Source organism: Piliocolobus tephrosceles, chromosome 4, assembly GCF_002776525.5.
Source record: "Piliocolobus tephrosceles isolate RC106 chromosome 4, ASM277652v3, whole genome shotgun sequence".
NCBI lineage: Eukaryota > Metazoa > Chordata > Mammalia > Primates > Cercopithecidae > Piliocolobus > Piliocolobus tephrosceles.
The window spans coordinates 26,450,039-26,468,374 of record NC_045437.1 but is presented as its reverse complement, the minus strand read 5'-3'; the positions used below and the strand labels follow the sequence as shown (position 1 = coordinate 26,468,374).

Below are 18,336 nucleotides of genomic sequence, written 5' to 3'. Positions count from 1 at the left end.
GTTTCACTTTCTGAGATTTCAATTACCTGCAGTAAATAACAACAAACTATTTTGAGAGAGAAAGATCATTCACATAACTTTTGTTGCAGTATATGGTTGTAATTGTTCCATGTTATCATTAGTTATTATTGGTCATCTCTTATTGTGCCTAATTTATTAAACTTCACCATAAGACGGTATATACAGGAAAAAATATAATATATATGGGGTTCAGTACTATCCACAGTTTCAGGGATCCACTTACAAAGATACTCTGTACTCAAGGGGAATAAAATCAGTTAAAAATTAAGGGAGCTATTCTAAACTTGTCATTAAAATAATTTCAGAGATTTCTCACATCATATCTTAGAACTTAGTCATTTGAAATGTAATCAACATTAATTAATATTTTACACTCAAGAGGTAGGTTAATGGATTTTTTTAATGCACTACAGTTTTAAATCTTGGTAATATTTTATTCATAAATATCTTTGTTTTAACAGATACATATTAATTTTCACATTATTTTAAATCGAGTCCCTTATGATGTCTAAATATGACTGTTAAAAATTTTGAGTATAATAAGAACTGAAATATTTAACTCCCTCTTACAGTGAAAGTCAAGATAACCATTAAGATAATCATTGCAGAGCTGTTACATGGACACAAACTGATAGTGCCAAAATTATGTTTTATGTAATGATAATGTATGTATTTACAGAACTCTTCTTTTCTACCTCTCTAAAGCTTCACACTGACCAAGATAAAGGAGATGGAAATTTAAAGTACATACTAACAGGAGATGGGGCTGGCAGTCTATTTGTTATAGATGAAAATACAGGAGACATTCATGCTGCAAAGAAACTAGACAGAGAAGAAAAATCTCTGTATATTCTTCGTGCCAAGGCTATAGACAGAAAAACTGGGCGGCAGGTGGAACCGGAATCGGAATTTATCATTAAAATTCATGATATCAATGACAATGAGCCAAAATTTACAAAAGACTTATACACTGCCAGTGTTCCTGAAATGTCTGGAGTCGGTAGGTATACTCTAATCCACGTAAACTACTTTTTATTTGTTTGTTTCCTCAGGTAATCATTATTGACATGTGGTTATGATATGCGGCCTCTTTCAAAATAAGAGTTATAACTGGAAACTACTATTTAGCTTAAACTAACTCTTCTATTTTTATTTCTGTATATCTTAATTCTGCTATGTTGTAATTTATATAAAATATTATTATCGACAGCAGTTAATTCATTTTATTTCAATCAATACCCTCAATTCTACTCAACTGGCATTCAAATGGCAGTAAAGTGGAATGTATATCTACCAGAAATCAAAAGAATAATTGTATCAGTAGTTTTGGACAATTTTGCTTGCATTAGTTGAATAACAATTAATGCTCGCATTTGGCAAATTTCTGTTGAAGTGTTTTCTCATTTGATCATTAAAGCCAACTTATGTGGTAGGCATGAGAAATAGAACTTTAAATCCCTATTCTGTTAATTAGAAACTCAAGATTCTGAAAGATTAAGCAACTGAATTAAGATCAAATAACTTGGTGGCATCATGACAAGATTACAAGTCTTTTTACGTTTTTTTTGTGCACATTTCACCGCTGAACATTGGCTTTTGCAAACTGAAAATAATAGTTTCACTTCTTAAGGCTGCCCACCATTTTAGATGCCACTTGTGCGAAGTTTTATCTGTGTATGACAACATTTAACTCTACTAATATAAAAGGTTTAGATTTGTTAGTAAGACAATGAGAACTGATTCACATCATAAAAATAATTCTAAAATAACTGATACAAACTTAATTTGTAAGATCTGCAACCAATTTCCCAAATTAGATACAATTTAATTGAACACTATTTCAAAACCAGTTTTCAGTGTATGATTTTGACATTCTTTTAACTAATACATGTTTCAGTCTAAAATAATTCATATACAAGGAGAAACAAACTTATTCACTCTTACTAAATGAACGTTTAATACAAAATGTTAACTATGTCAGATATTTAGCAGGAAGAACCAAGAAGTTTTTTAAAAACTTATTTATTCTCACCTCCAATGAAATCTCATCTAACGAGGAAAATGCAGTTAAATAGAACTGAAATAGCCCTTTCAGGTATACACTCTAATAAAACAAAAGAATTTATCAAATTAAACAGGAGTCCTGTGAAATCATAAAATTTAAATACAAAACATGAGTGGATATGTTTCCTGTTATATTTTTCAGTACCTTAGTTACATGGAAAGTACTAGATTGGTTTGTATAGGACAACCAGTGGGTTAATTTAGACACATATCATGTTTTTTGTTTTGTTTTGTTTTTTAATGGGTTTATATGTGAGATTAAGGTGCATGTAAAATTATACTCATCAACTTCCTATTGATTATTATTTTAAAGTATTTCTGTTTTTTTAGTACCTTTTGAAAAATATTATTGTTTCTCTTGTGTACATATCATTTTACCAGATATGTTGAAACTTTACAATACAAAACTTTCACTTATCCTTCCTCAGAAAGATTTCACATACCTAGAAAAGTAAAAGATGTAATTAAGATAATGGAAATATTTGAATATGATAAACTTTAAGAATAATTGTTTTAAATGTGAATACTCAAAATATTTCAAAGAAGTATCCCACTTTTTAAAAAAAAAAAGCAAATATTTCCCTATCAGAGATTATTGATATTTAATCGCACATAACCTGTATTTTCTCCAACATTATTTTCTGATACTTCATGAACTATTATATTTTACTCTGTGTATTACTATTTGTCACCTGTGTACATAATTCAAATGTATTTTGTCTCATATGAAATAGTAATGCATCTAGGTTCTATTAATAATTGTTGAGTAACAATATCAGAACTGAAATAAACACACACACACATAAATATATACACACATACATATAGGTATTTTTTTAAATCCTTCACTGGTTCCATCACTCATAATAAAATATACAATATATAAGTTTATTCATGAAAGATGCTTTGTAGTTTATATTGTACAAAATCTCTTTCTGTAAGACAATCTATATTTCATTTACGTAAGCTTTAAAGTGTAAGCAGTACAACTTCGGATTAGTGTAGGTTGCAAATACAAGGATTTGAGCCATTGTCAGTTGCATTTGCTACATGGCTAGAATTCCCACGAAATGAGACAAATAATATAGTAGCAGACAGATGTATGGCTAAGGCTGCAGCTTTTGGAATTAAAAAGTAAAGATTTAAGAATACAGATAAATTTTAATCCTATTTGTAGAGGACAATTGTTATTCTTCATTACTAATACTAACATTATATTACTTGCTTCCACTTTGGTTCACCTATAACTTTGTATGTACTTCCATTACTTAAATATAAATGTATAATATATTATATATAATATGCATTTGCAGAAAGTACTATACTTGGTTTAATTGCCTATTTTAATAAATAAATAAACATGAGCCCAAAAGAATTAAACTGACTTGGTCAACTTACTACTAGCCTAATTTTAAAAAGAAAAAGAAAAGTTAATAGATGCAGAGTGTATTAGTCCATTTTCATGCTGCTGATAAAGTCATATCTGAGACTGGGAAGAAAAAGAGATTTAATGGAATTACAGTTCCACATGGCTGGGGAGGCTTCACAATTGTGGCAGAAGGCAAGGAGGAGCAAATCATGTCTTACATGGACAGCAGCAGGCAAAGAAAGACAGCTTGGGCATGGAAACTCCTGTTTTTAAAACCATCAGATGTCTTGAGACTCATTCACTCTCCGGAGAAAGATGCCGAAAAGACCCACCCCCATAATTCAATCTCCTCCAATCGGGTTCCTCCATGACACACAGGAATTGTGGGAGTTACAATTCAAGATGAGATTTGGGTGAGAACATAGTCAAACCATATCACAGAGATAGCTGGACAATTTTAATGCCTTACTATTTTTCTCTGTTAAATAGTTATGTTTATTATTCAAAATCTAGTCTGGAAATCTTTTAATTTATTACATTGTGAGTAACTCCTCTAAATTAGTATCTTTCTTATTTATTACTTTAAATCAAATGCCCTTCTAATTCAAATTAAATCTAAATAAGAATATAAGGGGATAAAGCCCCTGCATTTTAATACATGCATATCTATATATAACTATATATATATATATAACTATATATAACCACATATATCACTATATATAACTATATAAATACGTCTAAATAAAAAGTAGATGTATTTTACCTCCTAAATTTGTGTTGATCTTTTATTGTAACTCTCCTATCTTATTTAAAGGAGAATAAAAGACTAATTATAATTATTGCGGGTGTGATTTCTTTTACTCCTATGTATCCAAATAAACCAATTTACATAGGAAAGCTAAGAAGCAATGTTTAGGAACTCTGCCATGCCTTGTGTATCCCATATATTAACAGTTAAATCTGATGCATAATCAAAGAATTAAGAATACCTCTATAAATAAAATAATACACAACGATTTAATTCTCAAATTATTTTCAGATAGTACAACATATTTTCATTTAAATCAAAGAGTTAAAGACTACAAGTATTAGCTTTGTTAAGAAATAGAGTCTTATGGAATAAGATAAGATTTATTTATTATTGACCTACCCTTCTTTACAATGTTATTTTCTGATGATCTCCATTTATCTGTTGCTTATTTCCATTCATTTTTATTTCTTAAATTACTTGTTTCTTCCCCTTCTGTCTCACCAACTCCTTCCCTTGTTGTTTCCCTCTGCTTCAATTTCTGTCTGTCACAATCATATGCCATATTTCACATTGGATTTTTAGTGCCAAATGCTCAACCCGTTTTCAGTTACATTAAAATGACTCCAATAAACTCATGAAATCTGAAATACATTAGCATATTCTAATCAGAACACATAATTTGGAAGATATATAAAAACATATATTTAAAGATAATGGGATACATTTCTATTACAACGTTTTGTATTTTCCTTTTCTATTTCCACTTTCTGTATTGTTTTATTTCTTGTGATCATTATACTATTGATTAAATATTTTCTATCAACTTGCTTCATGTGCATGCTTTCGTCTTCACCTAGGCAAATTCTTGTTGTGTAAATTTGGTGATTTGGGATGCACCCTTTCTCAATGACTGGAAATTTCCCCTACCTTCACTCTCAAAAACCTATCCAGTCCTCCTCTTAACGCTTTGACCCCCAACCAGGAATCGTTTTGTAATTTTTTTACAGACAACAAAAATAATCAGGCAATGAATTCTTCATGTCCCAGAGGTTCACTACGTGTGGATTCAATAATGTATCCAATTGTATTTGTAACACCAGAGAGGCCATTTGGTAAAGTATTTATAAGGAAATTTCTTGACCAAATATATTTAGAACGGACTTAGACCTAGTCCAACACTACCACACACCGGGTTTGTGGTCTTTAGCAACTTCTATGTGCCCAAGGCCCACATCCCAAATGTATCATGAAGATAAAGTAATAAAAATCAATCAGGTGCTGAGAACTATGCCTAGTCTACATTAAGCATTCTGTGAAAGTTAGTTCTTATGATTTTGCACTAGATTCTCTGCTGGGCTTTAAATATAAAATGTTGAACAAATTAGATATGGACTCTGCCCTTAAAGAATTTGGATTTCACAAGAAAATAAACTTGTGTCTAATAAAGCATGATTTCAATTCCTGGACATCTAATTAATGGACCCCTTATAATTCCACGACACTATCTGACAACATCACCCCTACTTTCTTATTAGTGGCCCCCACAGCAAAAATATTTATGTCAGGGGCACTGTTTACCCCTGGTCCTCAAGTTAATGGCTATCATTGCCCTATGGCAGAAGCAAACAGTTGACTCTGTCCAAACCAGATTCATAGAGAGGTGTGAAGAATAAACTCCTTTTTCACTTTCTGTAACTTTCATTACCTTATTCTCACATTGAGCCAAGTCAAAATATTCCAGTCTGTTTTCTACAGTGCTCCAAAGGTAAGCCTTAGGCTACAGGGTAGGATAAAGCCCATACTATTCACCTTTTTTCTTTGTTTCCTCTAGTTCATAAAGTGATTCTGTTTCTTTATCTTTTAGTTGGCTTTACCATTATATCAACCACTCCAGACATATGGAAAGATAGATGATAGATAGATATAAATAAAGATAGATAGCTAGAGATAAAGAGAATGTGTGTGTGAGAGATAAAGCTTTTAAGTGTTATACAACGTAATAGGCTATGATGTATATTTTCTGACATTACCATGCCACAGAGTTGCTGTTTATTAAAGCAGTAAAGGCAGTATTTCCCCTCCTCAATACTATGTCTAGAAAACCATTTAAATTAGTAACATTTATACTGCCTGAGTAATCTTCTTACATAAATATTTTATTGTAAATTTACATAGAGAGATAATTAATAGATAGATGATAGATGGATGATAGATGCAAGGCCTATGTTTTGGGGTCATGGGGTCATTTACATTTGTAATTTCAAATATTTCAAACACTAGATTCAAAACATTTTCATATTTGCATATAAGGCACAAATATATAGAGAGATTTTTTCTTTTGTATATGAAGTTTATTTTGTATAGTATAATAAACTGAATTGATTTAACTTCCTCTAATATGTGTAAATATATATGTAAGACCAACTGGCATAGCTTGGTTACATTGTGTAACGTAAACTTTTCATATCTTTAAATAATAATAATACTAATATTGATGAATTTTTCTTCCATATCCAGAGGAATTCTTTTGGTTCCCCAAAATTTTTAGCCACCAAGTTATTTATTTATCAGCTTTTAACATTTTTTCATGATTTACAAAATGTCTTTGGAATTTTTCCTAAAGATTATTAGTTATATAGTTAAGTAAATAATGAATTAAGAATTACAGTAAACTTCTTTGATTCCTTAAGATAGTTTCTATTTAAGATATATGCAAAACTCTTATAAAAATGTGAATTGCAAAAATAATGATCTCAAAATCGTGTTCATCTCTTTGATATGAGACGCAATATATAAATTTGTCATTCAAGTTTCACTATATTTTACTTAGTATATTTTTATCTTTAATATGAAAATAAAATATTTATTTTAAATAAGTAAAGAACAAATAAAATTTATACATATTTTGGAAAATTTAGAGGGATGTAAATTTCCATGTGTATTCTCTTTTATTTTTTCTCTATAAACAAACATTTATAAAATTAGCATAAAACATATAAACCATTTTCTATTTAATTTTGTTACTAAATACTTTTAACTGTGTAAAGAGTCATTACACTTCTGAAAAAACTACAACTGTTTATTCCCTATAATCCAACACACTGTCTCTCAGTTTGCTAAAAAATAACATATCAATGATATTTTGTCAGTGACTACCAGTGTTTAAAAGCATTCTTAAGTATTACCAGAGCTGAGAGGTGGAACAAGTATTTTACATGTGTGCTTTCAGCTTTTTGGCCACATCATAGAGTTTATTTCTGTTGTTTATATTAACTTATTTATCTTTGTCAAGCATCTTGGAGTAACTTCAAAGATCATCTACCCACTAACAGAGCTAATAATTGAAACTAAAATTCCACAAAAACATTATTTGAAAGAGTCAAATAAATATAGAAGATTGTTTTTACCTGTACCTATTATGAAAGCTTACAGTAATGCTCACGTTAAAAGAAAAATAAAAGGGGTAATTCAAGAAACATCCCCATCAGAGAAATGCAAATCAAAACCACAATGAGATACCATCTCACACCAGTTAGAATGGCAATCATTCAAAAGTCAGGAAACAACAGGTGTTGGAGAGGATGTGGAGAAATAGGAATACTTTTACACTGTTGGTGGGATTGTAAACTAGTTCAACCATTATGGAAAACAGTATGGCAATTCCTCAAGGATCTAGAACTAGATGTACCATATGACCCAGCCATCCCACTACTGGGTATATACCCAAAGGTTTATAAATCATGCTGCTATAAAGACACATGCACACGTATGTTCATTGCGGCACTATTCACAATAGCAAAGACTTGGAATCAACCCAAATGTCCATCTGTGACAGATTGGATTAAGAAAATGTGACACATATACACCATGGAATACTATGCAGCCATAAAAAAGGATGAGTTTGCATCCTTTGTAGGGACATGGATGCAGCTGGAAACCATCATTCTTAGCAAACTATCACAAGAATAGAAAACCAAACACCGCATGTTCTCACTCATAGGTGGGAACTGAACAATGAGATCACCTGGACTCGGGAAGGGGAACATCACACAATGGGGCCTATCATGGGGATGGGGGAGGGGGGAGGGATTGCACTGGGGAGTTATACCTGATATAAATGATGAATTGATGGGTGCTGATGAGTTGATGGGTGCAGCACACCAACATGGCACAAGTATACATATGTAACAAACCTGCATGTTATGCACATGTACCCTAGAACTTAAAGTACAATAAAAAACAAAAAATAAAAAATAAATAAAAAAAAAGAAACATCCTAAAATTGATGAACAAACTACTTGTATTTTCAGCATATTGGTAATGCTTAATAATTCATATTTCAATAACCTCCAATTGTGAAAACCACATTTATTCTAATATAATCATATAGGGTTATATAAAAAGGACATTACATGTAAATTTTTTTAAAAAAAACACTTTGTTGAATTTCTGCACATCATAAAATGATTTGTGTGGGGGGAATAAAATCACTTTATCATTTTTGCTTTCATCTAATAAACACATGGGTGGATAATTTTTTAATGATAAAAGCTTACAACTGGGATGGATTAAGTAAACATGTAATGTTTCCATTCACTCACAGGACACATCAATTCTATTACAGTTGAGAAAACAGGGGCCTCAAGAGACTGAGCTCAAGTTGTCATCATTATGCTAATTAATTCTGAGAAAACATTAAAAAGCCTTGCTCAATTCATGTGTTAACATTCAAATATATTGACAGGAAATGAGCTGTTAATATTGATCTTAATTACTATATATTAATTTTTGGAATTGGCATACACATATACACACAACATTTGAGAAACATACACCGTAATTCTATTAGACAAGTTATTGAGTGTGTAATGTATGTGGGCTATTAAATTAGGTGGTAGGGCCAACATGGAATCTTCCTGTTTTCAAAAACTTTAAAATGTGTATAAGAGTCAGACTCAAACTTTTAGAAATTATTTAAAATATACTGAAAAATGTCCTACAATGTAGCTTTGTCCAAGGGCATATCTAGTAGGCTTCAGTTAAGGGTGATGTTAGAACCATGCTTTGACTCTTTATAGAAATTCAGGAAAAAATAATTTTAAAAATTCATCAATATGTTTTATTATGTTGATCCCTGCTTTTAAAGCACTTCTATGTTTTGAAAGATTTGAAACAAAATTCAACATAATTTAAATTTAATGGTATAAAATTAAATTGCAGTAGTGATTGTGACACAGAATTACACACCATACAGCTTCTTTTGGAGAATAATGATTTACAAGTGTGCATCAAATAACCAGTATTATGCAACATATCAATAGGGATAATCATAAGCAACCATATTATATATATTTAAAAGAGAGGCATAGACCCTTCATAGTTAGATATATCTTGGGAACAAAAAATATCTTGCAAGTCAATTTTACAGCGTTTTGGTTTGTTTCTTCAAATAAATTGTCTCTTTATTTTTTATTTTATTTATCATTCACAGTCAAATATATCAGAGTAAAAAGCAGTAGCAGGTTAAAAAATGTTAGATTCATCTTTTAAATACATGTTTCCAGTTAGCAGTAAATGTATTAAATTACAAATTTCATGTGCGTTATATTCATTTTAAGAATGTTTGCCCTAAAACATTTCCAATCAATTAAAAATGCAATGTATTAACTAATCTCATTATATTCACCTTACTGATATAGTTTGATACTTTCCTTAGATAAAAAAATTAAGAAATACTCAAGTTTATAGAAAATGAGAAAAAAAGTAACTTTTTTGGGGAAGTAGCTAAATAAATTTCTTCAAACATACAACATTGTCTAATACAGCAACATATTTTTAAGAAATATCTAAATAAATTTCTTCAAACATACAACATTGTCTAATACAGCAACATGTTTTTAAGAAAGATTATTTCAAATTTGGAAGTATGTAAATGTCTCTGTTTGGGGATGGGGTTTCATGTAGGTACATCTGTTATACAAGTAACTGCAACAGATGCAGATGACGTCAACTATGGAAATAGTGCCAAAGTGGTCTATAGCATATTGCAAGGACAGCCATATTTTTCAGTGGACCCAGAATCAGGTACAACATTTAAACTTGGCCGACTTCTTATTGTATAATACTTTAAGATGCATAATTAATCTAGAGATTTTAAAAATATTTTTAAGCCATTATTCATTCAGTTTCATGTTTCTATTTGTTTCCTCTCATTATTGAATGTAAACAAATGCAAACTTTCTATTATTTTAATAACTTATTTGAACCCTTAGCTCTTTAAACTATTATTCATTGGGTTTAAATCTGAAACACTAAATACAAAATTTCACAGAGATTCAGCACATTATGTGGCATAGAGAATACTTACACCTTGAATGTGACAATTATCAAAATTAAACAACTGTATTTGTCTAAAGATTGTTGACTGAAGTTAATTTTTGTAATCAAAAAAAATAAATACATTGATTTAGCAAAACCCATTTCATGAACAATAGCCCATGGCAAAATCCTTCCTGTTCTGTGAATTATGTTAAAGTGGTTATGGATTGAAAGACATATTTAAATACATTGACATTTTATGTTTGTTATAATCAACTTCTGTAAAATGAATCTTGTCTAGCTTAATTTTAAAACTCAGCGATTTAATTGCAAAACTTTTGTCTGCTTTTTCCAAAAGGCGTAATAAAAACTGCATTACCAGACATGAGCAGAGAAAATAGAGAGCAGTACCAGGTTGTTATACAGGCCAAAGACATGGGTGGCCAGATGGGAGGCCTTTCTGGAACCACCACAGTGAACATCACGCTGACAGATGTCAACAACAACCCTCCTCGATTTCCCCAGAGTAAGGAATGTTTCAGTGATCTCATGTCCGAAAACTTCTCAAACACACTAGTAGCCAAATTTAATATTCACGCTTCATGCTAGTAGTTTTGCTATTGGTTTATGCATAAAGGAAAAACCACAATCCATTCCTCTACAAAAAGAAAAAAAATCACAATTTCCCACAAATAGAGTAATGGTGATTATTTTCATCATTTTGGGGGGTATGTAGTGTGAGAGAACAAAGGATTAAGCTTCTCTGGCAAGTTTTTGTTGCTGCTGTTGTTGTTGTTGTTGTTGTTGTTGTTGTTGTTGTTGTTGTTGTTTTTTGAGACAGAGTCTCACTCTGTCGCCCAGGCTGGAATGCAGTTGTGTGATCTCGGCTCACTGCAACCTCTGACTCCTGGGTTCAAGCAATTCTCCTGCCTCAGCCTCTTGAGTAGCTACCACACCTGGCTAATTTTTGTATTTTTAGTAGAGACGGGGTTTCATCATGTTAGCCAGGCTGGTCTTGAATGCCTGACCTTGTGATCTGCCCGCCTCGGCCTCCCAAAGTGCTGTGATTATAGGCTTGAGCCACCGTGCCTGGCCTCTCTGGCAACTTTTTAATGAACTTTTCTAATTTTGAAGCATTATAAAGTTTTCCAGACTTCCCTTCTCAACATTCACTAAGATTGTCTTAACATTTTCCTTTGGATCCTCTTCCTAATTAGGAGTGTGGACTCTCACGTCTGGCTATCTGGATTCAAATCCTGTGTCTCTCACTTGTCTTAGCTCAGCTACCTTGTTTGCATGTAAAACTTAAAATCTCTTATCTAATTGATTGTGAAACACAGACTTCTTGATATTTTAAAAATATCAACGCAGATTGGCTTATTTAGCATCATTTTTATATTTTCCTAGTGGTCGATAGAGTTATGGTTTACCACATTTGTGAAGGCATTTTAGATATATTCAAGTTTGGTAGTATCTCTGCTACCAAATTATGAAGATTACATCAGTTAACACTCTTTCAGTTGTCACCATTTTAGGACGGACATTAAACCATGGATGCTTTGCATTTCATGACCTCCTGCAGAAAAAGATTTCCATTCTCTGCTGAAATTTGTTATTTTGCAGAGAATAAATACATAAGGAGTCCTATTTTGAAATATTCAATTAAAAGCTGAAACTTAAATTCATATCACTAATCTCAATACAGTAAAACAGTTTTCCAGGCAAATTATATTTAAAATGTTTTATGGAGCTTTGATTGGTGGACATATTTATATGATATGTAAAACGATAAAGTTTGCTGAGAACATAAATAATAAGTCTAAATAACATAAACCTAAACTTTGCATTCATATTCCTTTATAAAGAGTAATACTCAATGCATTTTTAATTTGACATTCTGTAATTCTGCTATCTATAATAATGTTAACAAAACTCTGGAACTACAATAGTTAAGGACTAGACCCAGAGCTAAATTTATGTCATCCCTAAAACAAACCTATGAGTGAATTACTATCATTATCATCCTTGTTTCTTAGATGCAGACATCAAAGTTTAGAGAATTTAACTAACTGGCCAGGTAGTCAGAATTCAAATCCAGGCAATTGGATTTATATACGCATATTCTTAATCACCAAATCAATTGGAAAGAATCTAGACTTTGAAGTCAGAAAGAATTAGTTTTTGCATTCTCCCTTTCCCAAGTCTGCAGGATAATTTCCTTAAGGCCTGCCCCGAAGATGATATAGCTAAATTGGTCTTTTGAGGACTAGTGTGAGGACTAAATAAATTAGCATATAAGCCCTTTGACCTTGTATAGACTGCACCACATTGTAAATGTTTAAAAATATTTCTGACCTTCATTAACATTACAGTTTTTTTTTTTTTTTTTTCTATTGTGTCTTGAATAGGTAGCCACAAACTAAAATGCTTTTAGGGATACCAGAATATAATATAATATTTGCGTGAACCTACAAAAAATAGAAAAATCCATGCCCCACTGAAATATATTACAACTAAAACAAACAGGCAAAAAAAAAAAAAAAGGAAACATTGGTCTGTATGGCATTATTTTTTATTCCTGAATAAAATAATAAATGGATTTTTAAAATGTAACTGAATACATGTAAAAAAAAGTGTGATGACTGTTTTGAAAGCCCCAAATGAGCAGTAAATAATTGTTTTTCACGTTCTTTTAAGTCAAAACTACTGGATTCTTATATCAGGCCTACCATCTATAGTCTAAATAACCTTGGGACATTCTCTAATTTTTTTTTTTTTTCTGGGACTTACACTTCTCGTTTACAAAATGAGAGTGTTCTGTTTTATAAATTATTTTTCCAAATTAATAAATATATAATTTTGACAGCTTACAATTCAATATGATAAAAACTCTCCCTATTTAAAATTAATGTATTTAAGTTAAAAATGCAGAGGAAATGAAAGAATGTTGTTATCTAAAGATGAAATGTCAAAACAGCTCTCACTTAATTTATAGGTACGTATCAATTTAATTCTCCTGAGTCTGTACCTCTTGGAACTCATCTTGGAAGGATAAAAGCCAATGACCCTGACGTGGGGGAAAATGCAGAGATGGAGTATAGCATTGCTGAAGGAGATGGTGCAGACATGTTCGATGTCATCACTGACAAGGATACACAGGAAGGGATTATAACTGTCAAACAGGTTTCCTTTCACTGTCTTCATTTTTCCATTGAGTGCTTTATAATTCATTTTTGCTTTTCAGTAAAGGGGGAAAAAGCCTGGGATTTATTTTCTCCCGTCTTTTACATGCTGTCTATCCTTCAGATAAATGGGAATAGTTGTGATATCACTTCAAACAAGTTAAACGTCTTCATAATTGACACTTAAAACCTCAGTTGCTCATGCTTACACTAGAAAACAGTCAAATTAAAATTAGATAAACTTCAAGGTACTTGTTTGTATTTCTCCATAGAAGAAAAAATAAACATGCAGCCATCATTATCTCATGTACTTTTCAAAATATTTTCATTGCTAAATGTGATGATCTATTTAAATAAATACAACCTGAAGATGCTCTGTGTTTTCCATTGGTTGCCACGATTTTCAATGCAGTGTGAGAGAACATTCTGAATCTTTACATCTAATAATACAGCTCAATAGTATCATTTCATATTGTCCTTATTTCACTTTTTATGCATATCTTACTTTCCACAAGCTCTCAAATAGTTGAAATAGAAATAAGTTTTATTCTATACTTCTATTTTATATTTTTCTTCTGATTGTTACTGTATAACTTTAATAATGATAACATATATTGTATAAATCCATTAGATAATACTTCATTTACATGTCACCAAAAAAAATGAAGCATATTACTAAGTGAGCATCAAAATCAACGTGTATGCCATTATATTAAGTTAACCCTCTGTGAATAAGTGTATGGCAAAACACATAGTTATAAATTTATTGCATATACCTATGAAGCAACCATTGAGAAAGTCATTTAAACAGAATTGTTGGTATAATCATGATCGCTGGCTATTAAACTTTGAAATCGTCTTCCGTTGTCATATCTTCTGAATTACGCTAATTTCTTTTATTTTATTTAACTTCAGAATTTAGATTTTGAAAATCAAATGCTCTACACTTTAAGAGTGGATGCAAGTAACACTCACCCTGATCCACGATTCTTGCACCTGGGACCTTTCAAAGACACAGCTGTGGTCAAAATATCTGTGGAAGATATAGATGAACCTCCTGTATTCAGTAAAGTCTCTTATTTGATAGAAGTAGATGAAGATGTAAAGGAGGGCAGTATCATTGGACAGGTTACAGCATACGACCCAGATGCCAGGAACAATTTAATAAAGTAAGTACTTTGAAAACATTTATTATGTTTTTAGAAATATAATAATCTCACTATTTACAAACTGTGTGAAAAAATGGTTGCACAATGTATAATCAAGCACAGTAATAATACCGAACACTACCAGAGCACAGATTCTTAGCTTGGCTGCCTTTGAAATGCTCTGGGTACAAGGTAGATAGTAGTATAAACTTTTTTTGGAGATGATAAAACTGAGATTCCAAGTACTTAAGTAATTTGCCCATTGTTTATTAGCAAAGCTGAGTGTAAGAACCAGGCAGTTTAATGCCAGAGTCAATGATTTTAATACCTTTATCGTTGCTGTAGTCCTTGTCTCATTATCCCTCTTGCTTGAATAAAAGTTGACGTAAATAATGAACTAAATAAATAAATTAGGCTGGGCGCGGTGGCTCAAGCCTGTAATCCCAGCACTTTGGGAGGCCGAGACGGGCGGATCACGAGGTCAGGAGATCGAGACCATCCTGGCTAACACGGTGATACCCGTCTCTACTAAAAAATACAAAAAATTAACCGGGCGAGGTGGCGGGCGCCTGTAGTCCCAGCTACTCGGCAGGCTGAGGCAGGAAAATGGCGCGAACCCGGGAGGCGGAGCTTGCAGTGAGCTGAGATCCGGCCACTGCACTCCAGCCTGGGCGGCAGAGCGAGACTCCGTCTCAGAAAAATAATAATAATAATAAATAAATAAATAAGTAAATAAATTAGAAAAAAAGTTTTCCTATAAATTATGAATTATTTTATTTTGAAAATTGTTACTAAGGCCTAACATATATCAATTTTTTTGAAGAATATTATGTCAATTATATTCTCATAACAGAGTATTGCTGAAGAGGTAATGACATTTAAGTCAATAAGAAAGGTAAAGGTATTAATATGTATAGTATATCTTTCCAAATTTTGAATAGTTTTCACCATTTTAAAGGCTTTAAATATGTCAGAAACATAAATGAATCTCATATATTGTTCAAAGGGGAATTTAAATGAAGTTGGGGCATATATAGATGAATGCATGGGATGGATAATGATAGGTGGATGTGTGGAGGAACATATAGACAGCTGAAGAGATAGATAATACATTAATCTGTTAAATATGCAGCTAATAAATTATTTAAAATTCTACTTTGCTTAAAATTTAGTTAGGGAAAATAAATGGTTAAGTTCATTTCATGTTGTCCTTTACACATAGCAAATTAATAATCACAATACTAAATATATAACTATTTAATTTTCATTTTAGGACTATCCAAATATGTTAATTTACAAAGCAAATTGTTGCACTAAATATATTTTAATGATGATTTAATTTGTTGGTCAGATTAAGAGCATGTTAACCTTAGTAATTAAGAAACAGTTCATAAAATCCAATGTGTAGTTAATGCCTAGAGCTTACATTAGCTTGAAAATTAGGGTTAGTTTTAGGTTTATTACCATATAATTCACTGAACATCTGTTTTTAAAAAATAAATTATCAGTATCAAATAATGTATTTGTTATATTGTTTAACATCATTTTGAAACACACCTTCTTGTTATTTTGGGGGATTATTTTAGTCTGGCAGAATTTTTACCATAATACATAACATGTTTAATTTAAAATGTTCATATTGCTTAAAGTAAAACTCTTGAAATAAAATGAAAAATTAATCTAGCTGTCCAATGATCAATGTATATGCACTAGCATGTTCATATCCAAAGCAATGTATATTTGTGTTTTATTGAAATGGTATATGAGTGCTTGTTGGTGTCTTTTGTTTGAGGGTTTATTAGAAAAGAGTGTAAATTATTTTTACATTTTCTGCAGTACTGTAATGGAAATAAGTATTCATCTATTTTTTAAAGGACAAGGGGTTGGTCATACCAGTAGCTACAAACGCTCAATAAGTGTCTGTTTTTTATAGTTTTTGTCATGTTTCAAAAAAATCATCAACGTTGGTTGTGTCTTTATTTCTCCTTAGTGTCTGTGGCACCATATGTCTATGCTAGAAATCTTACATTCATTTTAGAAGTAATCGATTGTAACTTTTTTCAGTGCAATCACACATTATCAGAAAACTGTAAACAATGACATTATATCAACTTAGATGATGAGCCATGTTATTGTTGGACAATTGAACATTTTTGAATCTGAATGAGACCAAATTTTCGTAATAATCCACCTTATCTTTTCTTCATTAATCTGGCATATTTGCTTATTAGGAATTCAGTAAATGCTGGGCACCTTGCAAGAGGCATGATGCCCCTTCTAGGTCACCAAGGTTGTTTATTTTATAAAATAAATTAGCCACTTAGTCACTTTTGCATTATACTTATAAAAGATATTCTTCTATAGTTTTGTTTTTCTATAATGTTTTGGTCTAAATTTGGTATAATGAAAGTACTGCTTCATAGAATACAGTAGGATATATAATATGCTCTTTAATTTTCTGAAAGAGTTTGCATAGAATTATAATGTCTTCTTAATGTTCGGTAGGATTTAAAAGTGACAATATTTGGGCCTGTAATTTTGTTTTTTATTTGAGTTGTATCTACGTATTTTATTTCTCTAGTAGTTACAGAATTATTCTGGTTATCTAATTATTTAATTAGTTGAGTTTTGTTTTTAATTTTTTATCTCTCAGGGAATTTGTAAATCTCATCTAAGTTGTCATATATATTAACATAAAGTTGTTCAAAATATTTTCACATTATCCTTTTGATATCCTTTTGATATGTATCCTTTTGTAGTGATGAAAGCCGTCTTTAATATCGTTAACTTTTACATGCTTTATCCTGATCAATGTGACAAAACTTTTTTGAAATTTATTTATTTTCTCAAAAAAATCTAATTTCTGGTTTATATTGTTTTACTTATTTTTTCTCTTTTTAAAAATTATACATTAAGTTATGTGATACATATGTTTAACCGGCAGGTTTGTTACATAGATATACATGTGCTAGGGTGGGTTGCTGCACCCATCAAACCATCGTCTACGTTAGGTATTTCTCCTAATACTGCTATCCCTCCCCTAGGCCCCCCATCCCCCGACAGACCCTGGTATGTGATGTTCCCCTCCCTGTGTCCATGTGTACTCATTGTTCAATTCCCATTTATGAGTGAGAACATGTGGTGTTTGGTTTTCTGTTCCTGTGTTAATTTGTTGAGAATGATGGTTTCCAGCTACATCCATGTCCCTACAAAGGATATGAACTCATTATTTTTATGGCTGCATAGTATTTCATGGTGTATATCCAGTCTATCATTGATGGACATTTGGGTTTGTTCCAAGTCTTTGCTATTGTGAATAGTGGTACAATAAACATATGTGTGTATATTTCTTTATAGTAGAATGATTTATAATGTTTTGAATATATACCCAGTAGTGGCATTGCTGGGTCAAATGGTATTTCTGGTTCTAGATCCTTGAGGAATTGCCACACTGTCTTCACAATGGTTGAACTAATTTAC

At 31.4% G+C, this 18,336-nt stretch overlaps 1 protein-coding gene across 2 annotated transcripts in view; it reads left to right on the top strand.

Moving 5' to 3' along the window:
- Window positions 1–18,336, top strand: part of CDH9 (cadherin 9) — a 161,421-nt gene that overhangs the window by 118,814 nt on the left and 24,271 nt on the right. For both annotated transcript variants that reach the window (XM_023218219.2, XM_023218221.1), the window contains 5 exons: window positions 727–1,021; window positions 10,173–10,292; window positions 10,885–11,052; window positions 13,522–13,709; window positions 14,624–14,877. In XM_023218219.2, the coding sequence (XP_023073987.1) occupies window positions 727–1,021; window positions 10,173–10,292; window positions 10,885–11,052; window positions 13,522–13,709; window positions 14,624–14,877 (1,025 nt within the window). The remainder of the gene's footprint in view (window positions 1–726; window positions 1,022–10,172; window positions 10,293–10,884; window positions 11,053–13,521; window positions 13,710–14,623; window positions 14,878–18,336) is intronic.